Source organism: Suncus etruscus, chromosome 11 (assembly GCF_024139225.1).
Source record: "Suncus etruscus isolate mSunEtr1 chromosome 11, mSunEtr1.pri.cur, whole genome shotgun sequence".
Classification (NCBI taxonomy): Eukaryota; Metazoa; Chordata; class Mammalia; order Eulipotyphla; family Soricidae; genus Suncus; species Suncus etruscus.
The window spans coordinates 75055392-75083272 of NC_064858.1; the positions used below are offsets into that span (position 1 = coordinate 75055392).

General features: G+C 48.1%; 1 protein-coding gene across 1 annotated transcript; it reads right to left on the reverse strand.

Moving 5' to 3' along the window:
• Positions 1-1298: 1298 nt before the first annotated feature.
• On the reverse strand, positions 1299-25905 carry LMBR1L (limb development membrane protein 1 like). Its single transcript, XM_049783432.1, has 17 exons — positions 25733-25905; positions 20208-20292; positions 18193-18226; positions 16913-17052; positions 16665-16768; positions 15388-15511; positions 14661-14729; positions 14470-14534; positions 13857-13929; positions 13687-13770; positions 13517-13593; positions 12415-12492; positions 12236-12309; positions 11922-12012; positions 11752-11818; positions 2084-2245; positions 1299-1886 (listed from the first exon to the last, which is right to left on the reverse strand). Exons 1-17 carry the CDS (start codon positions 25805-25807, stop codon positions 1819-1821), a joined length of 1470 nt encoding a protein of 489 aa, XP_049639389.1. The 5' UTR covers positions 25808-25905; the 3' UTR covers positions 1299-1818.
• Positions 25906-27881: the final 1976 nt, after the last annotated feature.

Sequence of the window (27881 nt, forward strand, 5' to 3'; positions counted from 1 at the left end):
TAACCCGAGTGTGGCCCAGTGTGACCGCCCTCCCCCCAAAAAAACCATGATTTTGGTCACACCTGGTAGTGCTTAGGGACTATTCCTAGCTCTGTACTGTGATAAGTGATAGCATGCCAAACAAGCCTTATCTCCTGTTCTTTCTCCAGCCCCACAGTCTTTTGGGGGGTCAGGTAGTTGGGCAATATCCAGTGGTTCTTGCAGTACCATATCGGGGAAGAGGTAGTCTGGATATACAAGGCAAATGTCCTACCTGCTATTTCTCCAGCCCCCTGAAATTACTTATAAGGAGCCTTCCAAGATGTCACACCCTGCCATCTGTTCCGTTGCTGAATAGTGTGTATTAGAATAACTTTTTCCCTTGACAAGGCCTTTTTTCCCTCTTGACTATTCCCAATATAGTGCTGGAGATTGACTCCAGGGGTCCCCTATGCAAAGTATGTGCAACAGCTTACAGCTATTTCCCTGGCCTAACAATGATGCAGTTCCTAAAGGTACATTTCTCTTGTACCCCAAGATCAATGAAGTGCAGGACTGTAGAAGGGTGCTCAACAATTATTTGCAAATTCTAACACTTTTGTGTACTCCATATTCACCTCTTCCTCAGTTCTAGGGATAGCACTGAGCCAAGTTTGTGTAACTTTACAAAAAGAGCTTCCCTCTTGAATGCCCTTTGCAATACCTGATTGTCATCAGCAATAAAGTAACTAAGTGTAGTGGCTGAGACTAATGACACCCAGAGACACTATAATACTTAAGCTTAATAAAACCCTAAGCAGCAATTTTACACTTAACCTAAAGATCAGGGGGACTTACTTGCATTGCATTTGAGGCAGTGACTCTGACACAATAGTTCTCTGAGACAAGACTAACCCTGTCAGCCACTCTTTTGGTGGGGGCAAGAGGAAGTTCCTAAGCAGTGCTCAGGGGCCTATGTGTGTCACCTTGCTTGTGGACTTCTTGGGCTCAGCAGTGCTGGAGGCTTGCAGGGGACTATGTCCTGTGGTGCTGGTGAGAGAACCAAGATCTAAACTTGGATCCCTGTTACTGCATATGTACATGAGGCACATGATCTTAACTGATGATGATCTCTGAAGCTCCGATAAGCCTGGGGATGCTCAGGGCTTACTCCTGGGTCTGCTGAGGGGTCACTCCTGGTGATGCTAGAGGTCAAACCTGAGTCAGCTGCATACAACGCTAGTGCGCCAACCACTGTACTATAGCTCTAGCCCCCAAATCCCTTTTTCTATCAATACTCAACTAGTGCGAGCAAAGCTATCAAATAAATAGATAGTCCGTTTGCAAAACCAAACCAACCCTGGAATCAACTTTATTGCTAATGGTTGAGGTCTCTTCCTCCCTATACCCTGATCTCTCAGGTGGTCCAAAGCACCTCTAGGGTTAACACAGTGCTTAAGGTTTAGCTGGGCCAAGGCCAAGGAGACAATCTGCCTCACAGGTCAGTCCCAGGCTCAGTCCCTCCCCTGCCCCCACCCACCCTATTGCACATCAAATCATGTAAACATGGCTAGTGGGCATAGCCCGAACAGCAGTGAGGCAGACTGATGTGTAAACGGATTTGGGACCAGGGGCCAGACCCAGAGTTACCTCATATTAAGGCCCACAATTAAATCTGCAAAAGAGATGGCCCTGGTCCCAAACTGGCTCAGATTATGCAAGTGCAGATGGCCCAGCTCCCCTCTGCTACCCACCCCCTCAGATTCCAAGCCTCAAGGTTCACCCACCCCCGGGTGCCCTCTCGCTCTGGGCAGCAGATGGCAGTGTCCAGTTTTCTCCTTTCCACCCCCAAGCTGGAGATCACTGGTGCTGGGTCTTCCTGGCTGCCCGGGGAAAACCGGAGACGGGCAATGGCAATCTGTCCAGCCCTGGAGAAGAGAAACAGGCAGTCAAAAGTTAAGCGTAGGTCTAAACCTAAGGGGCAAATGGTAAGACAACCAAGCAACAGAATGGGGAAATAAGGTATATACAAAGCAGAGAGTGCCATTCCCCCTGCTGGGGTAACAGTGTTCCAGAGGATCCCCTCTCACAACCAATCCACGTAAATGTCCCTCCTCCCACTTACCAAAGGCCCTAATCAGCTCTGCCCGCACAGCTGCAGTGAAGGTTTTCACCAAACAGAGAGTGGTGAGGCCTGCGAAGGCTGCATTGTAGAGGAACACAATGTAGAAATTGCCCAGCCAGTTGAAGCGTCCAAAATCACCCAGAAGGTCAAAGCGAGTGAGTCCTGAAGTAGAAAGGCCAGGATGAGTGGGAAGAATCCAGCTTTCTGCTGCCTCCCCGTGGTTTCACATTATAATGCAGTATTGTTGCAGTTTAAAGGTTGTTATCCCCAGCACAGGTAAAATGGTTGGCCAACCCGGGTTAGATTGATCCCCAGTGTCCCATACAGTCCCCTGAGCCCACCGGGAATGATTCCTGAGTGCTGAGCCAAGAGTAAGCCTGAGCTCTGTCAGAGTATGGCCCCAAACCAAAATATATAAACAAGACAAAGTTTGCTCTCTCCTCTACATTATTCCTGCTTCCCCTCTTCTCTCTGTTCATTGGTTGTATCAGCATTAGGCTAGCTTCCATTTTCCCTTCCAGGTTTTATCTGTATCTCCAAGGCCTCACTGACTTCTGGTATCCCCAAAGACCCCTTTGGATGCACTCCTTTTCCTAGAACCAACAAGCTGGTCCCTGAGTATTTAGGTAAACAGAAGAGTGTTGAGGTAAAGAACTCAAATTCTGATCAGATGTTGGTCATATAAAAATTTGGGGCCAGATGGGCCGGAGAGATAGCACAGCGGTAGGGTGTTTGCCTTCCATGCAGGACAGTGGTTCAAATCCTGGCATCCCATATGGTCCCCCACGCCTGCTGGGGGCGATTTCTGAGTGTAGAGCCAGGAGTAAACTGGGCACTGCTGGGTGTTACCCAAAAACCGAAATAAAAAGGGGGGGCCAGAGAGACAGCACAGCAATAGGGCATTTTCCTTGCACGAACGCACCCAGGACAGTGGTTTGATTCCTGGCATCTCATATAGTGCCCCGAGCCAGGGGCGATTTCTGAGGATAGAGCCAGGAGTAACCGGGTGTGACCCCCCAAAAAAAAATATTCTACGCACAAGTCTAGATGATAGTACAGTGGGTAGGATGCTCTCTCTGCACATAGTGCAAACAGGTTTGCTCTTTGACATTCACTATTATCCCCTGAGCACTGCCAGGAGTGATTCCTGAGTGCAGAACTAGGAGAATAAGCCCTGAGCATCACCAGGTTTACCAAAACCAAATCAAAACAAAATATTCCAGGACCAGAGAGATAGCATGGAGGTAGGGCATTTGCCTTGCATTCAGAAGGATGGTGGTTCAAATTCCGGCATCCCATATGGTCCCTAGAGCCTGCCAGGAGTGATTTCTGAGCGTAGAGCCAGGAGGAACCCCTGAACAGCGCTGGTGTTCAAAACCAAAAAAAAAAAAAGGCAAAGCAAAACATTCCACTTACTATATATGATCTGGAACTAATCCCTAAACATGTGACTGAGTTTCCTTAAATTATGTAGAAAAATAACAGAAATAAATAAGATATGGCACATAAAATACCATATATATCTATATCATATATATCTATATCATATATATCTATATCTATCTATAGATAGATAGATAGATAGATAGATAGATAGATAGATAGATAGATAGATAGATAGATCAGAAAGACAGTACTGAAGTACCAAATCAGCCAACAATGATTCCATCCCCAGCATGTTTCCCTGAGCATTACTGGGTGCAACACTGATATGATAGCTCCCAAGCACTGCTAATATGGTGCTGGTAGTTCCTGGTATTGCAGGCATGAGTACACTGGGCTTTGTAGCATTAAATTGTCTGGTCTGTCTGGTTGGCAGAAAATTGCCAAAGAGGTCCTTGGGATCCCTGAGCAATAAGAATTAAGGCTCTTGCCTTTGCTTCAAACCATCAACCAGATTAGATTCTGAAAACCATCAACCAGATTAGATTCTGAAAACCAATGGAAATGACCCTAAGCAGAGAGCTAAGAGAAGCCCCAAAATACTGCTAGGTGTGGTACCAGGTGTGATAGCCCACCCTAAAAAAAAACAAACAAACCCCAACAACATATGTTGTTATTCTAACATTTATTGAGTCCTTAATCATATTAATAAACAAAAGACCAGGGCCGGAGAGATAGCACAGTGGCAGGGCTTTTGCCTTGCATGCAGCTGATCTGGGACAGACCTGGGTTTGATTGCTGGCATCCATTATGGTCCCGTGAGTCTCCAGGAGCGATTTCTGAGTGCAGAGTCAGAAGTAACCCTTGAGAGCCTCCAGGTGACCCAAAAACCAACTAGCCCCCAAATTAAAGTAAACAAAAGACAGAGGGATCTCTAGCTCTTATTTTTGTTTTGTTTTGGGGCCATATTTAACAGTGGTGCTCAGGAACAATCATACTAGGAATTATGTATTTTTTGCTATAAGACGCATTCGACCATAAGACGCACATAATTTTTAGATGCTCTCTCTCCCCTGCACTTAGGCTTAGCTCCAGGTGGTATTCACTCCATCAAGACGCAATTTGGGGGGGAGGTGTCTTGTGGTGCGAAAAATACAGTAACTCTTGCTCCTGCATGCTCTCCAGATCACTTCCCTAGTTCTATGCCTATAGAATGTAAATATTTTTTTTTTTTTTTTTGGTTTTTGGGCCACACCCGGCGGTGCTCAAGGGTCACTCCTGGCTGTCTGCTCAGAAATAGCTCCTGGCAGGCACGGGGGACCATATGGGACACGGGGATTCGAACCAACCACCTTTGGTCCTAGATCGGCTGCTTGCAAGGCAAACGCCGCTGTGCTATCTCTCCGGGCCCTAGAATGTAAATATTCTATGGAATATTTAAAAATATTCCAGGTAGAGTGGCAGGACACTTTTGGAAAACAATAGGGGCATTCCTTAAAAACAAAAAACAGGGGCCAGGAAGGTGGCACTAGAGGTAAGGTGTCTGCCTTGCAAGCACTAGCATAGGACGGACCGCGGTTCGATCCCCTGGTATCCCATATGGTCGCCCCAAGCCAGGGGCAATTTCTGAGCACATAGCCAGGAGTAACCCCTGAGCGTCAAATGGGTGTGGCCTAAAAACAAAACAAAAAAACAAACAAAAAAAAAACACAAAAAAACAAAAAACAACCTAGAAAATAGGCCAAAGCTTAAAGGGTACTTGACTTGCACACAGCTAACTCATGTTTGATCCCTGGCATCCCATATAATCTCCTAAACCCTATCAGGAGTGGCTCCTAGTGCAGAGCCAAGAGTAGCCCCTGAGCACCTCTCCAAGCATAGCCCAAAAACCAAAATAGAAAACAAAAGAAAACAAACCAGGGTTCGGGGAGATAGTACAGAGGTAGGGCATTAGCCTTGCACACAGCTGATCCAGGACAGTGGTTCAAATCCTGGCATCCCATATGGCCCCTGTGCCTGCTAGGCATGATTTCTGAGCGCAGAGCCAGGAGTAGCCTCTGAGAGCCGCTGGGTTTTACCCCCCCCCAAATACAAACAAATAAAAAATAGGCAACTGATTTTTTTTTTTTTGGTTTTTGGGCCACACCCTGTGACGCTCAGGGGTTACTCCTGGCTATGCGCTCAGAAGTTGCTCCTGGCTTCTTGGGGGACCATATGGGATGCCGGGGGATCGAACCAAGGTCCGTCCTAGGCTAGCGCAGGCAAGGCAGGCACCTTACCTCCAGCGCCACCGCCCGGCCCCAGCAACTGATTTCTTTTGCTGTTACTCATTTTGGGTCACACTCAGTGGTGCTCAGGGCTACTACTGACTGCTGCGGGAAATGTATTAGGGATCAAAACTAACCCGTTTCCTACATGTAAAGCATATATGTAGAACTAGAACTGAATTAAACTGAATTAAAACAAAATTATGGTGCCTGAAAGATACAGTACAGTGGGTCAGACACTTGCAATTGGCTGGGGTACAGTGGGTAGGACACTTGCAATTGGCTGGGGTTCAATCCCCAGTACCTCATGATCACTGAACATAATTGAGTGTGGTCCAAAAATCAAATAAGTAGATACAAATCACTGAAGCATAATCTCTTTTAGAATCAACTAGATCATATGAGATCTGGTGCTCAGGAATCACTCCTGGTGGTGTTCAGAGAAACACAAGGGATGCTGGGGATTGAACCTGGGTCAGACACATGCAAGGCAAGCGCCATACCCGTTAAACTATCTCTGGCCCCTTACTTGGGATTTTTTTCTCATTGCTGCTATCTTTGGGTCATGCCCAGTTGTGCTCAGGGCCCATGTGTTTGTTCTAACCTGTTGCGCACTCTCTGGCCCTACCATATTATCCTGTGATAAATCAAATACACTCTTCAACATTATTTGTTTGGTTTTGTTTTCTGGCCATAACTGGTAATACTCAGGGACTATTACTGAACTCTGTGCTCAGGGGTCACTCCTGGAAACACTTGGGGAATGATACTAGGAATCAATGCAAGCATGATGCATTCAGCCCACTGGGACATCATTCTTGCCCACTCTTGAACATATTCACCAACTCTCACTAATTCAGTTATTCAGATGAGATAATTGTAGTCTTTGTTGTGTGCAGCAGGCACCAAACTTTTATCAGAAGATAAAGATTGTATGGAAGAGGAGCCAGAGAGATAGCATAGCAGTAGGGCGTTTGCCTTGAATGCGGCAGAACAGGGAGGGACCTGGTTCGATTCCCGGCATCTCATATGGTCCCCCAGCCTACCGGGGTGATTTCTAAATGCAGAGTCAGGAGTAACCCCAGAGCACCGCTGGGAGTGGGCCAGAAACCAATCAATCAATCAATCAGTCAACATATAAGTAAATAAAAGTTTAAAAAATATTCTATAGAAGATAAAGATTCGGGGCCGGGCGGTGGCGCTGGAGGTAAGGTGCCTGCCTTGCCTGCGCTAGCCTAGGATGGACCGCGGTTCGATCCCCCGGCGTCCCATATGGTCCCCCAAGAAGCCAGGAGCAACTTCTGAGCGCATAGCCAGGAGTAACCCCTGAGCGTCACAGGGTGTGGCCCAAAAACCAAAAAAAAAAAAAAAAAAAAAAAAAAAAAAACCCAAAAAAAAAAGATAAAGATTCTAGCCTGGATGCTGGATAGTACAGTGGACAAGGCATTAGATTCAACTGGATTCAACCCCTAGCTCCTACATATATGGTCTTTTGGGTACCACCAAGAGTGATCTTAGGAGTGATTCCTGAACACAGAGCCAGAGTAAGCCCTGAGAACTACTAGGTATGGCCCAAATCACCCATATAAAATAAAGATTATATAGGCTGGAGTGATAGCACAGCACCGACCGGCATGGACTCGGGGGTGATTCTTCCTATCTCATATGGTCCCCCAAGCCTACCAGGAGTGATTTCTGAGCAGCACAAACCAGGAGTAATCCAAGAGCTGCTGGGTGTGGCTCAAAAATCCAAATAAACGAAGAGATAGCACAGCGGCGTTTGCCTTGCAAGCAGCCGATCCAGGACCAAAGGTGGTTGGTTCAAATCCCGGAGTCCCATATGGTCCCTCGTGCCTGCCAGGAGCTATTTCTTTCTTTCTTTTTTTTTTTTTTTTGGTTTTTGGGCCACACCCTGTGACGCTCAGGGGTTACTCCTGGCTATGCGCTCAGAAGTTGCTCCTGGCTTCTTGGGGGACCATATGGGACGCCGGGGGATCGAACCGCTGTCCGTCCTAGGCTAGCGCAGGCAAGGCAGGCACCTTACCTCCAGCGCCACCGCCCGGCCCCGCCAGGAGCTATTTCTGAGCAGACAGTCAGGAGTAACCCCTGAGCACCGCCGGGTGTGGCCCAAAAACCAAAAAAAAAAAAAAAAAAAAAAAAAAAAAAAAATCCAAATAAATAAGATCATAGCCTGACCTGACCCTCAGCTGTATAACTCTGGATACATTTTTTTCTTTTCTTTTTTCTTTTTTTTTTTTTTTTTTTTTGGTGTTTGGGTCATACTCAGCAGTGCTCAGGGATTACTCCTGGCTCTATGCTCAGAAATCGCTCCTGGCAGGCTCTGGGGACCGGGATTCGAACCACCGACCTTCTGCATGCAAGGCAAATGCCTTACCTCCATGCTATCTCTCCAGCCCCAACTCTGGATATATTGTCTTTTCTTTTCTTTTTACTTTTTTTCTCTTTCTTTCCTTTTATATTATCTTATCTTTATTATATTTTGGTCTGGGGTTATACCTAGAGGTGTTCAGGAGCTACTCTCAGCATCCTGCTCAGGGGTCTCTCCAGAGAAGAATTATACTGAGTTATCGCTCAGACTTGTTATTTATCCTTATTTATTTATTGGGGAGGGGCAGACCACCACAACCAAGTATGATCCCAAAACAAAAACAAAATAAAAAATATATCAAGACACTAGAGAGATGATACAGCAGGTTGCTCACTTTCTTTCCTTTTTCTTTCTTTGTTTTTTTTTTTTTTTGGTTTTTGGGCTACACCTGGCGGCGCTCAGGGGACCATATGGGATGCTGGGATTCGAACCACTAACGTTCTGCATGCAAGGCAAATACCTTACCTCCATGCTATCTCTTTGGCCCCTGTCCTTTCTTAATATCACAAATAACCCTTGGCTCCTGTTCTCCATTATTTCAAATCTGTCTTTCTCCTCTTCCACTCAATTTCTTTTTTTTAGGGTCACACCCAGCGGTGCACAGGGGTTACTCCTAACTATTTCCTCAGAAATATCTCCTGGTAGGCACGGGGGACCATGTGGGACACCGGGATTCGAACCAACCACCTTTGGTCCTGGAACGGCTGCTTGCAAGGCAAATACCACTGTGCTATCTCTCCAGCCCCCACTCAATTTCTTTTTTTTGGGGGGGGGGGCCCACACCCGTTTGATGCTCAGGGGTTACTCCTGGCTAAGCGTTCAGAAATTGCCCCTGGTTTGGGGGGACCATATGGGACGCCGGGGGATCGAACAGTAGTCCTTCCTTGGCTAGCACTTGCAAGGCAGACATCTTACCTCTCTCCGGCCTCTCCACTCAATTTCTTTTTTTTTTTTTTTTTTTTTTTGGTTTTTGGGCCACACCCGGTAACGCTCAGGGGTTACTCCTGGCTATGTGCTCAGAAGTTGCTCCTGGCTTGTGGGACCATATGGGACACCGGGGGATCGAACCGAGGTCCGTCCAAGGCTAGCGCAGGCAAGGCAGGCACCTTACCTTTAGCGCCACCGCCCGGCCCCTTCCACTCAATTTCTTAACTTCTCACTATACTCTGTGGCCAACAGTATTCTAGACAATTCCCATTTAAACCACTGCATTCCTTCATGTAGTTATTCTAAATACAACATATAAGTGATATCATCTGTATTTAAGATTCTAATTATTTAAAATGTGAAAGTAGGGACTGAAGCAACAGCACAGTAGGTAGGGTGCTTGCCTTGCACAAGACTATCCTAGCAAACTCTGGCACCCAGTATGTCCTAAGTATGACCAGGAGTGATCCCTGAGTATAAAGCCAGCAACCCCTGGGTGCTGTCAAAACCAAAATAAAGGGGCGAAGCAACTGTACAGTGGATAGGGCTCTTGCTTTGCACAAGGCTGACCCAGGATTATTTCTCTGACATCCCATAAAATTCCTGAGCTCCACCAGGAATAATCTTTTCTTTTCTTTTCTTTCCTTCCTCCCTCCCTCCCTGCCTCCTTCCTTCCTTCTTCTTTCCTTCTTCTTTCTTTCTTTATTTTTGTTTTTTTTTGGGTCACACCCGGCAGTGCTCAGGGGTTCCTCTTGGCTCTACACTCAGAAATTGCTCCTGGCCATATGGGTTGCCAGGATTCGAACCACAGTGCTTCTACATGCAAGGCAAATGCACTACCTCCATGCTATCTCTCCAGTCCATGGTTGCTCACTTTCCTTGCTTGTAGTCAACCTAGGTCCTATCTCTGGCACCTCATATGGTCCCCCAAGCCCTACTAAGAGTGGTCCCTGAGCACAGAGTCAGAAATATGACTTAAACATAGCCCAGGACACTCAGGAGTTACTCCTGGCTCTACAATCTGGCTTGGGAGACTATCTGGGATGCCAGAGATTGAACCTAGGTAAGCCACATGCGAGGTAAGCACCTTATCTGCTGTAATATCTCTCGGGCTCCCCTTATTACTTTTTTTTTTTTAGGCTAAAGTGAGGCAGTGGGAGTGGAGAAGGAACAAAGAAATCTATAACTGGCTATGATCAATTAATTGTAAACACCACTGCACTCGGACCAGCCCTTATTACTTATTTTTAAAGTGAGAATATATAGAACAGGGGAGGATACAAGGGAGAATGGTTGGGCATGAGAAATAATATAGGGATAAGGTGCTTACCTTGCATACAGCAGACCTGAATTTGATCCCTGGCATCCCATAGAGTCCCCTGAGAACTACCAGGAGTGATCCCCGAGCACAAAGCTAGGAGTATGCCCTGAGGGCCCGGAGAGATAGCACAGGGCGTTTGCCTTGCAAGCAGCCGATCCAGGACCAAAGGTGGTTGGTTCGAATCTCGGTGTCCCATATGGTCCCCCGTGCCTGCCAGGAGCTGTTTCTGAGCAGACAGCCAGGAGTAACCGCTGAGCAAGGCCTGGTGTGGCCCAAAAACCAAAAAAAAAAAAAAAAAAAAAAGGAGTACGCCCTGAGCTCCTCTAGGTGTGGCCCCAAACGCCAAAAATATATATGTGGGCACATTTGAGATGAAGAAAAAGCTTAGATGGGGATAAAACTTGCATGTGCAAATTTTGTTAGAGACTGATACTGAAAAATGAACAGAATAGATAAAAAATAAAACAAAACAGAATGTTTATTTAGTGATCCATCTCAACAGAAGATTTGAGGAAAAGTGATATTTATCAAAAATGAACATAGGCGGCAGTGGGGTGGTGGCATGAGATGGACTCTGGGAACATTGGTTGGAGGGAAGTTGGTAAAAGGACACTGGTGGTGGGAATATTGCTGAAACATGGTCTAAAACTCAATGATGAATAATTTTCTAAATTGCAATGCTTAAAAAAAAGAACAGGGGCTGGAGAGGTAGCACATCGGTAGAACATTTGCCTTGCAGGCAGCCAATTGGGTACGACCCGGGTTCAATTCCCAGCATCCCATATGGTCCCCCGGGCCTGCCAGGAGTGACTTCTGAGCACAAAACCAGGAGAAACCCGAGCACCGCTGTGCATGGCCCAAAAACAAAACAAAGCATAGGGGCCAGAGTGATAGTACAGTACAGAGGCACTTATTTTGCACGCAACTAACCTGGTTTTGATTCCTGGCACCATATATAGTCCCCCAAGCCTGGCAATAGTAATTCCTGAGCACACAACTATTGCCAGATAAATCAAGGAAACAACACAAAAAGAACATAAATGGGGGAGATGTGGAATGTAGAAAATGGAAAAAAGGAATGCATTTTTCAGTTAACAATACTCTGAAGCACAGAAATTTTACAAATCTTCTATTTCTTCATCTGTATAACAAGGATACTACTTTATTGTAGAAATTAAAGAACAGGGACCAGAGTGATAGCACAGTGGTAGGCATTTGCCTTGCACAAGGCCGATTCAGGACGAACCTGGTTCAATCCCCATATGGTCCCCCAAGCCAGGAGCAATTTCTGAGCGCAAAGCCAGGAGTAACCCCTGAGCATCACCGGGTATGGCCCAAAAAACAAAAAATAGAGATTCTCTTACCTGCTCTTATTACCTACCCAGGGTTCGAGAGAAGACAGGAAGTGCTGAGCTTAGGACCAGGAGACAGACACAGTTTCCAATTATCTGATGGGTGTAAGGAAAGGGTAGGTGAGGGTAACAGAAATACAAGCATTTATGGTACTAATGTCCACCCCGGGAAGCTTCCTCTTTTCTGTCTTCTTCATACCTGAGTCATTGCTGTGTCATGCCATCTGGGCCGCAGGCACCGGAACAGTGGAGAGCTATAGAATCCCACGACCGAAGAGACCATCAGGTAACTGCCAGTGGTTAGGGAAAAACTAACTGGCTTGATAGGATGAACTTCATCTCAAAGGGGAATGGAACTTTTCCTTTAATCATCCATGAAATGAAGTCGTCTTCCTTCTTTTCAAATCCAAAGTTGGTGAAGACTTGCCCACTTTCCCATCACAAACCAAAGCTCTCAGAATCCCAAAGGACATGGGTTCAGTAAACAAAGCAATTGTGGATTTAGAAGGATACAAGATAAGTACAACCTGAATGATGGCACCAAAAGAGCCCAGCTTGGAGAAGGACACCTGGCCCAAGGAGGCACCCTGATGGATGGAGCAGAGTCACTGTAGGGTACATCAACAGCACCACCCAAGTGTCATCCCAGCCTTTGCTAGGCCCTTCCCCAAAGCTTTAGGATAGCACCATACCTGCATGCCCCGGGGCATGGCAGCTTCATCAATGAGTAGTTCCAGGATGTGAATGACCACAATGACCACTGATAGGCCCTGCAAGAGGCAAACTCAATGGAGCTACCGGCTGTCAGTATCTAGAGTTGAATGTTTGCAGCACTCTAGTCCAACATTTTCAGTTCTGTTTTTGGACCACACCCAGAAATGATGGTAATTACTCCTTGTGGGGTTTGGGGGGCCATTTGGGATGCTGGGGATTAAACTAAGGTGAGTTGTGTGGGATCTCCTCAAGCCTGAAGCTAACAATAAAGCATCTCTTTCCAAGACTGATTAAGCACTGTACCACTTTAGGCGGGAGGACTTTAAAAAGCCCAAACCAGGATCCAGATGGCTAGTGCATCAGGTAAAATGATTACATTGCATAAGGGTCAACCTAGGTTCAATCCCAGGTGCTCGTGCCCTGGAAGCAGCGATTTAGTACAGCAGACAGAGCACCTGCTGGCATGTGGTTGACCAGGGTTTGTCTGATTCCTGGCAAACCATACAGCAAATCATAATATATCTCCCAAGTCCCACCAGTGATCCCTGAGCGTAGAAGTAGTAGTCCTAGCACTGCTGGATATGGCCCAAAAACCAAGAAAGGAAAGAAAAAAGTCTTAAAAGCCCAAGGATATCTCTTTCTTCAGATCACTAAGATTCATTCCTAAGTTCAAGATATGGGCAAATGGGGGTATGAAGTGAATTTCAACACTTTTTGTCACTTCCAAACAAACCTGTCAAACCTTCAGGCAAACTCAGTGGCTCTGTGTGGCTTTGGAGAAATTCCTTTTTTTTTTTTTGGGGGGGGGGGGGGGCATACCCAGTGACGTTCAGGGGTTGCTCCTGGCTCAGGGGACCATATGGGATGCCGGGAATTGAACCACAGTCCGTCCTAGGTCAGCTGCGTGCAAGGCAAATGCCCTACCGCTGGGCTGCTCCAGACCCTGAACAAATTCCTTAATTTCTCTGTTTATCTACAAAATAGTGTGTGCACAGTACATAAAAAGCACGCACTTAGAGAGAGGTAACTATTATTACTGATGTAATAATAACAAGAGCATTCCAAGGCAAGAATACCTACTGTCAGAACCAACAAGCACAGCATGGCCAGAGGGTAGCCCAGGTTCCGCTGCCACGCTGAAGCCTTCCGTCGTTTCTCTGCATAGAACACAAGCTGTTAGCAAGGGTCTGAAACAGGGACCACTAGTCTGGTGGATACCCAAGCATCTTAATCCTTATCTATTCACCTACCCAACAGTACCCTCTGCGTCTGTAGAGCCAGGACCTGTCTGTGCAGCAGCTCCATATCCAAATGTAGCCAGCAAGAGGTGGGATCTAGGACAGAAAGATGATGCTGCCCCAGTCTCACAGCCCCTGCCCAGGTCATACCCACAGTCCCCACTGAAAGGACAGCAACTTACTACATATCCTGCGGCTCAAAGCTGCCTCCTCAAAGGCTGAGCAGTACAGCTGTTCCTCCAAGTCTTCCAACAGCTTGGAGCAGGGTAAAGGCAGATTATCAGAAGTTTCCTGACCCTCACAACCCCCTGCAGAATCTTTTATTTATTTATTTATTTATTTATTTATTTATTTATTTATTTATTTATTTATTTATTTATTTATTTTTTGGTTTTTCGGTCACACCCGTTTGATGCTCAGGGGTACTCCTGGCTAAGCGCTCAAAAATTGCCCCTGGCTTGGGGGGACCATATGGGACGCTGGGGGATCAAACCGCTGTCCTTCCTTGGCTAGCGCTTGCAAGGCAGACACCTTACCTCTAGCGCCACCTCGCTGCCCCCCCCTGCAGAATCTTAATCATCTCTAGGGCTCCATAATTCCCTTCCTTCTCATAACCCTCCATCACCACTCTGTGGCCAGTAATGTGATCCAACCCTTCCAACTGCTTTATGTTCTGCCTTGTAATTAAGTCTAATGATGGGCTCCACATGATGGGTATTAGGGTACAAAAGCTATGATCCCCACAAGCTATGCACTATGCTAGCCTGGCAGAGTAAAAAGGCGAGGACAACATACCCGGGGCTTGACCAGCAACTTCCCAGTGACAGAGAACATACGGGCAAGACCTAGTGGAGTACACACTGCAGAAAGAGGAACCAGTCATCTACCAGATCTTCCCCCTCCCTCTACATTCCCTTTCCTTCCACCCTGGTTATTGTGGCCCCATTCCTTTATCCATTCCATCCTAAAAACCCTTGAACTCTTACCCAGGAGCAGCAGGACTCCCAGAAAGGAGATGCAGGAATAGAGGAAGGGGAGGTAATACTCCCAGAAGTCTAAGGAGAAAAAAAGGTAACCTTTTATTATACACCTCTCTTAGTTGAAATGGCTGCAAGAGATTAGGCAGGAACTGGACACAGAAACCTGCAGGGATCAGGCAAGAAAGGGCCTGTGAGACCCAGAAAACAGAGAGTTGAGATGCCAAGTTGGTGATCCAAGTCCTAACTAAACAGCACAACCTGGACTGGGAAAATAGTACAGTGGGCAGGGCATTTGTTTTGTTATGTAGCTGATCCAGGTTTGGTCACAGGCATCCCATATGGTCACATGAGCATGCCAAGAGTAATTCCTGAGTACAAAACCAAGAGTAACCCCTGAGCATTGCTGGGTGTAGACTAGAAAAGAAAAGGCACAACCTATTTGGGAAGGCGTGGACAGATCTTCAACCTAGCTGAACAGAGCCAGAAACCTCGATATTAGCGTAAAATCTACCTTTAATAAGGTGCTAGCTGATTTACATAATTCTGAATCACTGCATACACCCAATAGAATATTTCAGAAGAATAAATTGGCCTGCACCCCAGTTTGAAATTTCAGTTTTAGTGACTCAATCTTCTCCAACTTTGAGGGATACAGTAGTCTTAGGTTGGGGGATACATGACTCAAGTGAAAGCCCGCTGAGCCTAAAGGGCAGGAAGTGACTAGTGTTCTTACCATAGAGTGACTCCCTACTGGCCTTGTTGTCCACAATGGCTGAAGCCACCCACACCATGCCCAGCACCAGCAGTGTAAGGAGCATCAACATCACCACCGTCTCATAGACTCGGCCCAGGACGCCCTACAGGAAAGACATGAATTAATTGCGGGAAAGGGGAACATCAGGGGGATACAGGGAATGCAGGCCATGCCAGCCTGGCTGAGAGACTCAGAGGTAGGTTCAGGAAACAAGAAACTGTGTTTCCCTCTTACTCTGGTCCTCCCCATGGCAACCTGGGACCAGTCCCTCTGTTGGATACTTGTCATTTGTAGCCCGTCTCTCAAGATCCCTTCACTATTCTGTCCTGGGAGATCGCCTGGGGTCTGTATCAAATAAGTTCTCTCCCTTTGGTTTTCGTCAGCAGGAGAGTGGAAGGGAAAAGAGAACAGGCAGGAAAGTGCTTTTCCTGTGCTTCTTGCCACCTTTGACACCATCATTTAGCTTCTCCCTAAGACAACAGCTCCACTGTCATTGACTGGCTCTCTCTGTTATCTATGTATATAATAGATTTGAGAAATTATTTAATCTCTTTGTACCACAGGCACAGTCAGTAATTATTTTCTGCTTTCAATAGAACCTCAAACTCCTTGCGGTCCTCTGAACAGACTAAATCTCTGCTAATAAGTTTCCTCATTAAAAAATTTCAATGAGAAAAAAAAATTTTTTTTCAATCAGGGGCCAGAGAGATAGCAAAGCCATAGGGCGTTTGCCTTGTCCTAGGAGAGTACCCCATATGATCCCCCATACCTGCCAGGAGCAATTTCTGAATGCAGAGCCAGGAGTAACTCGAGGGTCACTGGGTGTGACCCAAAAACAAAACAAAAAAAAAACCTTGAAAATTTTAATCAGGGGCTGGAGGGATAGCACAGTGGTAGGGCATTTTCCTTGCATGAGGCTAATCCAGGAGGGACCTCAGTTCAGTCCCCGATGTCCTATATGATCTCCCTGCCCCAAGCCAGGAGTGATTTCTGAGCGCATAGCCAAAAGTAACCCCTGAGCATCACTGGGTGTGGCCCAAAAACAAAAAAAATTTTCAATCATAGACTGGAAAGAAAGCTCATCTGCTAGAACCTATATTAGAGCCAATCACAACTAGAAGCAGAGTCAGAGCACCCCAGCAACAGCAGGTTTACTCTAAACACTACAAACTGAAAACAAAAATAAATTTTTCTTCAGTTGAACCATTGAATGGAATTATTTTCTGCCTAGATAAATGAATAGGTCCCCCACTTACCTTCCTGGAGCCAGCAAAACCTTCAGATTCAGTGAAGAAATATGCAAAGGGCATAAGAAAGATGAGGGACAAGTTGGAGAAGAGAAAAACAAGGTTCCAGAGGCCTAGAGTAAAAAAAGCAGAGGTGGTCAGTAAACAATCAGTAAACCCATTCAAGGGTCAAACCCTTTGGCAGGAAGTGGGGAGGAATAGGATACAAGGCTATATCTACTTGAGCCCATCCCAAGTTACAATCTGAAACCACAAACCATGGATAAGAGAGCCGTTGAGCCACTGAATGTAGTAGTTCCTCGGCAGTGACAGCAGCACCTCATTGCTGATGATGGAGAAGGGCAAGAGGAAGACAGCACCCAGGGCGACCGCCAGGGTGAAGGTGCAGAGCTCAAGCCTGAACAGAGAAAGGGTTGGGTTTGTGTTTACCAAATTCTCATTTCCCTGGGCCTCAGAACACCAATTAGCTGCCCCCTGCCCCCCACATATGAGGCTTCTCCTAGAACCCGCTCCAGTAGTTATTAACCAGTGTCATCCAGCTGACCTTCCACCCCTGCCCTTACCTCCTAGGAAAGTCTTGGTACAAGGCATACATTGAACATTCATGACAACCTAGTCACCTGCCAAGCTACTTAGCCACTGTCCCCAGAATGTGGTCCTCACATATGCTTGCAGGGTGTTCCAGGCAGAGTACCAAAATTAAGGGGCATGGCTTTTCCGCTTAGGGATGTACATTTCTGAGCTTGCCTCCTTTGGGTCAGATATCAGCAAGGTCAGTCCATGTGGCTTATACACAAAGGCAAATCAGAAAAGCAGGAGCACTAACACATAACCTAAAAGTCAAGGTTTGAGCTTGTTCTAAGCTGCTTCAGCTTAGAAGAGGACACTTGAGTTGCAGAGATAGCTAAATGGGTGATGTGCATATCAAGCATGCTTTGCAGGAGGGAAGTTTGACGTATTCCCTGAGCTCCACCAGTAGCAACTTGGATACAAGCAGAGCAGGAATAGTACCTGAGGCCCCAAAACAAACCCAATTACCCCCATCCCCACAACAAGAAAACTCAACCAACAATAAAAACAGGACACATATCTAACTGGACCACCAAGGGGGAAAGGTTACCTTCTTCTACTGGCTCAGAGGAATCATCTCCTTATTTCTCTTTATGCACTACAGTTGAAATAAGGGCCATCCTCTCAGAATCAAGCATACCCTACCCTTAGGAGTTCTACTTTTCCCACCTCTCCAAATCCCTGTTTTCTTCCAAAACTGCCCCAACTCAGTGTCCAATGGTTATAGGAAATGAAGCCAAGTGAGAGTCATTTCCAGTAACTCAGGCCCCAGCCAATACTTCCTGGCCACAAGACTCCTAAAGCTCCTACTCTAATCAGGAAGATAGGAAGAACGGCATTTCCAAGCATTGCCAGGATGTTATAAAGCTGGAAGAAGCCAGAAATTGTAAGAAAACAGAAGCCCTCTCTTTACTGTGCAACTTCCACTCGTCCCCTAGCTCCAGGTCCTCAGGCAAGTGACACTTACGCAATCTTGTTGACGGTGGCATCTTCATCATCCACTACAAAAGACAGAGGTAAGGGGAAGAGACAGAACATTTCTTGGCTTGGAGAGCCATCTGGGCTCCAGCGTGCCCTCTTGCCCACTCCTTGACCCCAAATGAAGAACCTAGATTCAGAGCTGGATAGGAAGTTCTAGAAGACTTTGCAGCCCATGAACCCTGCAGCCTATTTTTTTTTTTTTTGCCCGCCCACCCCCCCTGCAGCTTATTTTTGAGCTGAGGTGGTAGCTTAAAGCTCATTGGTTCCAGATAGAGAGAAGATGGACCAGAATTTCTCCTGCTCTTCTCAATCACAGGTTCCTCTTTGTATGCTGAAACTATGAAAGACAATTCTATGAGGTTGGTTTTACCAGTGCCAGGGTCTAATGAAGAAAATAGAGTGTGAGGAGTTGATGTGCAGAGGAAGTCCTTAAGAAAATTACACGGGGCCGGAGAGATAGCATGGAGGTAAGGCGTTTGCCTTTCATGCAGGAGGTCATCGGTTCGAATCCCGGCGCCCCATATGGTCCCCCGTGCCTGCCAGGAGCAATTTCTGAGCCTGGAGCCAGGAATAACCCCTGAGCACTGCCGGGTGTGACCCAAAAACCACAAAAAAAAAAAAAAAGAAAATTACACATAGTGGGCCGGAGAGATAGCATGGAGGTAGGGCATTTGCCTTGCATGTAGGACGGTGGTTTGAATCCCGGCATCCCATATGATACCCTGAGCCTGCCAGGAGTGATTTCTGAGCATAGAGCCAGAAGCAACCCCTGAGCACTGCCGGGTGTGACCCCCCCCCCAAAAAAAAAAGGGCCCGGAGAGATAGCACAACGGCGTTTGCCTTGCATGCAGCTGATCCAGAACCAAAGGTGGTTGGTTCGAATCCCAGTGTCCCATATGGTCCCCCATGCCTGCCAGGAGCTATTTCTGAGCAGATAGCCAGGAGTAACCCCTGAGCACCACCGGGTGTGGCCCAAAAAACAAAACAAAACAAAAAAAAGTAAGAAAGAAAATTACACATGGGCCAGAGAGACAGCATAGAGGTAGGGCGCTTGCCTTGCATGCAGAAGGATGGTGGTTCCAATCCTGGCATCCTATATGGTCCCCCGAGCCTGGCAGGAGTGATTTCTAAGCACAGAGCCAGAAGTAGCCCCTGAGCGCTGCCAGGTTTGACCCAAAGCCCCCCCCCCCCCAAAAAAAAAAAAAAAAAAAGAGAAAAAAAATTACACAGAAGAGCAGAGCTGCCTCTTCAGGGGGAGGGGATAAGACAGATCAGATCAACTAGACAGGCTGTGGCTAGGAAATGGAGCATGTGTGTTCTCCCAGTTACACAAAGCCTGCATGAAAAAAAGCTCTTAGGTGCCTTACAAAGACAATGGCCGCCATCGCAAGTGGTCAAAGGCAACTCAGTTCTGTGTGTGGCAGTGATTAGGAGGGAGAAAGCTTATATAATAAGTATAGCATTCTCCTGTTACTGTCCTACACGTTCACTGTCTCATTTGGCTTGGTCTATACAAGACCACAGGCTGGGTAGACTGTAGGCCCCTTTTGTTGATAAAACTGAGAGCCAGAAGGCCAAGAGCAATAAATGGTACAACAGGGACGGTGTTTGCCTTGTATGTGGTCAACCTGGCACCTGGATCCCCAGCACCCAATATGGTACCCAGTGCCCACCAGAAGTGATTCCTGAGTGTGCAGCCAGAAATAACCCCTGAGAATCTCCTGTTATGGCCACCCCAAAAACAACAAACCACCTAAAACACCAAAACAAAACAGAGCCAGAGAAGCTGAAAGCACTCTCCCAGTGGCCTTATCAATTGATATTCTATCTAGACTTTCTTCTATACCACCTGTTCCTGCCTGTGCAGGAGAGAAGCAAAGGATCCAGAGGATCAACTTCTCTTTTTTCAGCAGGCACCACAGGCCCATATCCCCAAGGCTGACTCCATGGCAACAGAAATAGTTGCAGAGAACAGGCAGAAGGGAGGGCAATAACAGGTACCTGTGGTGAACTCAGCAGGCTTCTTGAAGCGGGTCAGGGTGATGTGGCAGAGGATGTAGAGTGTAGCAAACAGAAGTGTTGAGATCTGTGGTAGAGTAAATGAGAATGATAAATTTTGATTCCCAGCACATTTCATAGCATCATGTCAATTCCAGATGGTCATTATCCCATCCATGTGGGGCTTCATACTTTCAGGGATCCCATCTTTCTCCAATGTTCTTTCTTCTACTCAAAAACTCAGGGACTGAGGCCGGCGAGGTGGCGCTAGAGGTAAGGTGTCTGCCTTGCAAGTGCTAGCCAAGGAAGGACCGAGGTTTGATCCCCTGGTGTCCCATATGATCCCCCCAAGCCAGGGGCAATTTCTAAGCGCTTAGCCAGGAGTAACCCCTGAGCATCAAACGGAGTGGCCGAAAAACCAAAAAACAAACAAACAAACAAAAAAAAAAAACTCAGGGACCAGGGCTGGAATAATAACACAAGGAATAGGACTCTTGTCTAACATACATCTGACCTGGGTTCAATCCCTGGCACTTCATATACCCCACTCTAATCCCATCAGGAGTGATCCCCAAATGCAGAGCCAAGAGTAAGACCTGAGCACTGCCATGCATAGCCCAAAAACTAGGTGTTGGGGAGGGAGTAAAAAAAGAAATTCATGGGCCCAGAGAGATAGCACAGCGGTGTTTGCCTTGCAAGCAGCCGATCCAGGGCTAAAAGTGGTTGGTTCGAATCCCAGTGTCCCATATGGTCCCCCGTGCCTGCCAGGAGCTATTTCTGAGCAGACAGCCAGGAGTAACCCCTGCACAACACCGGATGTGACCCAAAAACCAAAAAAAGAAGAAAAAAATAGCACAATGTCCAGCATTATGACAGCTTGCCTAAGGAAACAGCTTCAGGGACTGGAGAGATAGTACAGTGGCCCTACGTGCCTTGCATGCAGCTGACCCCATAGCATGGGTTGTCTGGGAAGCCCATATGGTTCCCTAAGCTTGCCAGTGTGAATACTGAGAACAAAACCAGGAGTGACCCCTGAGCATCTCTGGGTATAGCCAAAAACCCTTAAAAAGAAAAAGGCTTTAGCTGAAACCTCTTCAGTAAATGACCAGAGACGCTCATGGATGCAGGTATATTTGCTAGTCACAGAAAAACCTGAGGCAATTTACTCCCCAATTGTTACTGGAAAGGAAAAGACATTTGAAGAGGGGCCAGAGTGATAGCACAGAGGTAGGGCGCTTGCCTCACATGTGGCTGACCCACGATCGACCTAGGTTTGATGTGGCTAACCCACGATCGACCTAGGTTTGATCCCCGAGCCAGTAGCAATTTCTGTGCATATAGCCAGGAGTAACCCCTGAGAGTCACAGGGTGTGGCCCAAAAAGCCAAAAGAACAAAAAACCAAGCTTGAATAAAAGGGAATGTCTGCATTGTCCTAGCAGTCCACTTTTCCTCCTTTCAATGCCGTCCCACAATCCAGGCTACAGGAGAATAAAGTTAGGATCATTCTACTTACAAAACTAAATACAACTTCTCTGTTCATTCAGGTCCCCTGATAAATCCGTCTCGCCTGGGTCAAATCTAAGTCTCATTAAATCTCTTACTCCTCACAGTAGGATTTATTTGCAGCTCAAGAAACAGGATGGTGGGGCTGGAGCAATAGCACGGTGGTAGGGCATTTGCCTTGCATGCAGCCAACACAGGATGGACCCCAGTTCAAATTCTGGCATGCATCCCATATGGTCCCCCGTGCCTGCCAGGAGTGATTTTTTTTTTTTTTTGTGGTTTTTGGGTCACACCCGGCAATGCTCAGGGGTTTTTCCTGGCTCCAGGCTCAGAAATTGCTCCTGGCAGGCACGGGGGACCATATGGGACGCCGGGATTCGAACCGATGACCTCCTGCATGAAAGGCAAACGCCTTACCTCCATGCTATCTCTCCGGCCCCCAGGAGTGATTTCTGAGCACAGAGCCCGGAATAACTCCAGAGCATCCATGGGTGTGGCCCAAAAGCAAAAAAGAAAAAAACAGGATGGGAGAGGATACTTGCATTGTATGTGGCAGACCCTAGTTCAATCCCCAGCATTGTACGTGGTTGTCCCCTGTAAGTAAGCCCTGAGCTTGAGCAAGTGTCAACCCAAAACTATATACATAAATAGGGGGCCCGGAGAGATAGCACAGCGGCGTTTGCCTTGCAAGCAGCCGATCCAGGACCAAAGGTGGTTGGTTCGAATCCCGGTGTCCCATATGGTCCCCCGTGCCTGCCAGGAGCTATCTCTGAGCAGACAGCCAGGAATAACCCCTGAGCTCTGCTGGGTGTGGCCCAAAAACCAAAAAAAAATAAATAAATAGGCTGTAGTGATAGTATAGAGCCTCGATGGTGAACCTATGGCACGCGAAGGCCTTGCTGCTGGCACATGGGAAGGTCCGCAATTAAGATATGTGGCATGGCGAGAGGCGAGTGTGCCATTGTCTGCTTTGCAGCTCACCTGGCAACAGGGCCAGACTGGCCATAAGGAGGACCGGGCATTGTGCGGCAGTTTGGGGACTTGGATTCAAAAGGTTAGCTATCACTGGTATAGAGGGTAAGGTACTGACTTTGCACACAACCAAATAGGTTCAATCCCCATTGCCTCAGCACACTAAGCCCCACCAGGAGTGATCCCTGAGCACAGAGTAAGGAGCACAGGAGTAAGTTCACCACTAGATGTAGCAATAATAATAATAATGATAATAAAAATAAAGGCTGAAAACATCTACCTTACTAGAACTGAACCAAAACTCAGATCTCTAAGGGCTTGTCCCATGTCGTGGACTGATCAGGTTACTTGAGATGTAATAATTGCATTTCCAGGGGCCAGAGCGATAACACAAATGCAGGTCATTTGCCTTGCACACTGTCGACCCAGGATAGACCCAGGACGGACCCAGGTTTGGTTTCAGGCATCCCATATGGTCCCAGAAGCCTACCAGGAGCGATTTCTGAGTGCAGAGCCAAGGGTAACCCCTGAGAGCTGCCGCCAGGTGTAGCCCAAAAACGAACATAAAATAAATTGCATTTACAAGTCTGTTGTTGTGGTTTTTTTTTGGTTTTTGGTTCACACCCAGCAGCGCTCAGGGGCTACTACTCCTGGCTCTATGCTCCAAAATCGCTCCTGGCAGGCTCCGGGGACCATATGGGATGCCAGGATTCGAACCACCATCCTTCTACATCTAAGGCAAACAAATGCCTTACCACTGTGCTATCTCTCTGGCCCCGCATTTACAAGCTTGTAAAGGCCAAAGTGACAGGATCAGTCTCATGGGTGTCTTAGAGGAGCTGACTCCACAGAGTCTGTACAGTCATACATACATGGGCATTAACCATGGAAAGCTAGAAAAATCATGGGCCTGGAACAAAGTTACAACTTTTGACATTAGAAAAGCCAAGTAGGGCCGAATAGCACAGTGGTAGGGTATTTGCCTTGCATTTGGCCAGGATGGACCCACGTTTGATTCACAGTATCCCATATGGTACCCTGAGCCTGGCAGGAGTCATTTCTGAGTTCAGAGCCACAAGTAACTCCTGAGCTCTGCCAGGAGTGCCCCCCTGTAGCAAGTCAGCCCCTGAAGAGGTTGACTGATGGTAGGATGGAGGATGAGGCCTTTTTCTTCCAGCTCGGAGCACGTGTCTGCCACCCTGTCTAGCCCACGGTTCTGAGGTGAAACGGCGTAAACAGCTCGCAGACAGTCAGGCTCGTGGAAATATTCGCTTTATTCGGTGGACAAAACTGAAGTCCCAAGACTCAGCTTCAGTTCCAGCCAAAAAGCCCTGGCCTTTCACAGACCCTTGTTTTTGTTTTTTTTTTTTTTTTTTGGTTTTTGGGCCACACCCGGCGATGCTCCGGGGTTACTCCTGGCTGTCTGCTCAGAAATAGCTCCTGGCAGGCACGGGGGACCATATGGGACACCGGGATTCGAACCAACCACCTTTGGTCCTGGATCGGCTGCTTGCAAGGCAAATGCTGCTGTGCTATCTCTCCGGGCCCCAGACCCTTGTTTTTATTCCCCAGAATCAGGTACCACCCAATGGTGGGATCAGATACCAACCAATGGTGGAAGCAGAATCAGGTACTACCCTAGGGGCAGAATGCCAGGTCACACCCTAGGGTAGGGCACAATCACCAATCAGTTTAGGGTGAGTAACATAGTAATCCCCTAAAATATTTACATACACAACATCCCCCCCCCACCCCAAGGAAAGAAAAGTAGAGTGAGCTAGATTGTCAGGAAATTTTTTACAGCCTGTGTTTGGTCCTAGGCTTGCATAATAGCCAGGAAGCTTGGGAGTGGGGTCAAAAGGTCAGGATGGAGTTCCACGCAGTTCCAGTAGAGGCTAGGTCATTCAAATCAGGAGATGATAGCTAGGTGAGAGAAACAACTACTTTGTCACATTCTTAATTAATGTGATAGAAGCATAGGGCCTCAACATCCAGCAGGCTATTCTCTGTCCAAAGTCTCATCCTTTTCAATTTCCTAGGAATGTGGGTCTTTGGCCCTGTGCTGTCTCAAGACCTGTGCATGCCACCCCCATTCAACCAACCCTACCAGTGGAGTTGTCCACTAAGGCATACACAAGGAAGTTTTGCTGAACTCAGACCTGGAGTTCCACAGAGATGGACTAACATATTCCTATAGTTCAGTCCTCACAGAGAGGACAATAACGTCTCAGCTCTGAAGTCACCCACACATCAGAGACCAGAGAATGGAAAAGGAAGGAAGGATAACTCCTTAAGTGGGGCCCACTTCCATTCTTCCAAAGCTCTCCTTTTCTCTTTAATATCTGAGAATCTCTCAGAGGGAGACAGGAGAATAGCAAGCAACTGTGAGTCCCCCCCTGAGTGTCCCCTTCTCCTAGGAAGCCAGAAGTGCTGTGCTGTGTGGTATATTCAGCCGTTCCTCTAGGGGACGAAGGCAATCAGGTACTTTCTGGAACTCTGCAGGGACCTACTTAAGGAGAAATCCCAGAATAGCCCGGAAACTAGGCTTTTGGGATTTCTAGCAAACAACAAGAAGAGGGAGGTAAGAAAAGTTTAGCTGATCACGGCTACACATTCGAATCCCGAGGGCCTCTCGAAGAGAGAGGCCAGCGCGGGGTGCACTTGGCGTCTCCCGAGCAAAGGCCACCAGCAGGTTTAGTTGGAAGGTGGGGATCAAATCAGGCTCCCCCAAGCAGAGCCACGAGGTGGGTGGGGATCAAACCAGGCTCCCCTCGGGCAGATCCATCCCTCCCCTCCCTCCCTCCAGGCCCCAACGGATCCAACTCCTCGCATTGCCCATCACGCCCCGCGCCCGCATCGCCGGCGGGAAGGGGGTGCGGGTGGAGGAACGGAAACCAACTGGCTTTGTTTACCACCGGCTGCTCCCCGAGCCGGGTCGGGTGGATGTTGGGGTTGGCCGGGCGACGCCGCCCTCGCCCGCCCGGGCCCGGCGTCTGTCCGTCACAGTCAGCCCGTCCGTCCATCCGTCCGCCCGTCCGTGCGTCCGACTCACGATGCACTCGCGGACCCTCTCGTGGAACAGCTGCTCCCTCGCCGTCAGCACCTCGTAGTCCGTAGCCGCTTCCATGCTCCGCTCAGCATGACTGGGGCGGGCGCGTCTCCGGGCCCGGGGAGGCCTAGCGGGGGAGCCGCCGCCGCCGCCGAGCCCCCGGACCCCGCGCCCTGCTCGCCTGCGCCTCCTCCTCCCCGGCCGGCGACGGGAACGCGGCGCAATCTGGGGCTCGGATTCCGACTCGGACTCGGCCCGCAGGGACTGGGACGGGGACGCGGACGCCCCGCCCTGCCAGGGGCGGCACCGCCGCGCGTCTCGCTTCGGAGGAGGAGCCGCGGCCTTCCTTCCCCGTTCCGCCTCCTCCCCGCCGCGGGCTCGGCGTGGGGCTCGGTCGGCACGTTTCCCGCCCACCGCAGGCCGGAAGCCGCGCCGGCCACTCCCGAACGGGGACCCGCCGCGTGACGACACAAGCCGGGGGCGGGCTCTCCGCGGGGACGCGCGATCTCATTGGCTCCTCGGCTTCCTCGGCGCTCGGGCACGGCCACGTGACGCGCCCTCCGGAGGCGCTAGAAGCCGGAAGGATGCTCTTGGCCTCGGTTGTCCTCTCTTCCCCGCTGCGGCCCTCCAGGCTTCCTGCGGTTCAGTAGCCACGACCAAACTTTGACTGTGGCCGCACTTAACTGAGCCCTCTAAGCCGAGACATGGCCGGAGCGTTGTTGGTTTTCTTTCTTTCTTTTTTTTTTTTTTTTTTGGTTTTTGGGTCACACCCGGCGGTGCTCAGGGGTTACTCCTGGCTGTCTGCTCAGAAATAGCTCCTGGCAGGCACGAGGGACCCTATGGGACACCGGGATTCGAACCAACCACCTTTGGTGCTGGATCGGCTGCTTGCAAGGCAAACGCCGCTGTGCTATCTCTCCGGGCCCATGTTGATTTTCTTTGTTTTGTTTTGGTTTTTGTTTTTGGGTCACACCCGTCTGCGCTCAATTAGGGGTTCCTCCTGGCTCTGCGCTCAGAAATCGCTCCTGGCAGGCTCGCTCGGGGGACCATTTGGGACGCCGGGATTTGAACCACCGACCTTCTACATGCAAGGCAAACTCACTGCCTCCATGCTATCTCTCTGGCCCCTTAATTTTTATTTTGACCAAAGTGGATTACAAATCTTTCACAGTAATTTTTTTAGGTGCATAGAGACATTGAATCAGGGGCATTCCCCCCACCAATGTTGTCCTCCCTCCACCCCTGTTCCCAGCATGCATCCCACATTCCCCTCCTTTACCACCCAGATTGCTATAAATGGTCCCCTCTGTGTCTAGCATGTCCGATCATGTTTTTTATTTCAACTTAATGTTCATACAACTGTTTGGTCTTGGTACCCTCCACAGTACTTTTTTAGGTACATAGAGACATTGAATCAGGGGCATTCTCACCACCAGTGTTGTCCTCCCTCCACCCCTGTTCCCAGCATGCATCCCATATCCCTCTCCTTTAACCCCCAGGTTGCTACTATAAGGGCCTGAGCGGTTTTTTTTTAAGGATTGTGGGTAGGGCTTTTGCCTTGCATGTGGCAGGCAGACTGGGGTTTGAGCCTGGCTTTCCTTAAGGTTCCTTGAGCCCCATCTTGAATAAATCTTGAGAGCAGATCTAGGAATTACTACTAACTCCTCCCGAGCTACTAACCTCTGAGCACCACCGGATGTGGACCCTCCCAAAATCAGTGGGGAGGGGCCACAACACACATTAATTAAATAAGTAAATATTAGGGGGATAAAAGAAAAAAAGCCAAAAACAATCAAGTGTGTCCAAAGAACAGATAAAAGAAACTATGGGACATATAAATACACAGAAGAATACTACTAAGCTATAATAAATGACAAAATCATGCCCTTTGCGACTACAAGGGTGGAACTGGAGGGTATCTCGCTGAATGAAGTCGACTGAAAGAGATACGTGTGGGATATAAAGAAGTATATAAGAGAATCAGAAATGGCCAGTGGCAGGCAACAGAGCCTGAGAAGTGGTCTAATCTTACCATGGCATGGAGAAGAGTAGGGTGTAAAACCTTGAGATAGAAGAGTAGGCAGTGGAACCCTGAGATTGAAGGGACCCTGAGATAGTGGGGAAAATGAGACATACTGGAGGGTGTGGCTTG

Excerpts from the sequence above, each read along its gene's own strand:
- LMBR1L (XM_049783432.1), bottom strand. The coding sequence starts at position 25,807 with ATGGAAGCGGCTACGGACTACGAGGTGCTGACGGCGAGGGAGCAGCTG. Across the intron at positions 13,771-13,856 it reads TTTGAGCCGCAGGATATGTA|ATCCCACCTCTTGCTGGCTA; the intron begins GTAAGTTGCTGT and ends TTTCTGTCCTAG. Across the intron at positions 1,887-2,083 it reads AGAGCTGATTAGGGCCTTTG|GGCTGGACAGATTGCCATTG; the intron begins GTAAGTGGGAGG and ends TCTCTTCTCCAG.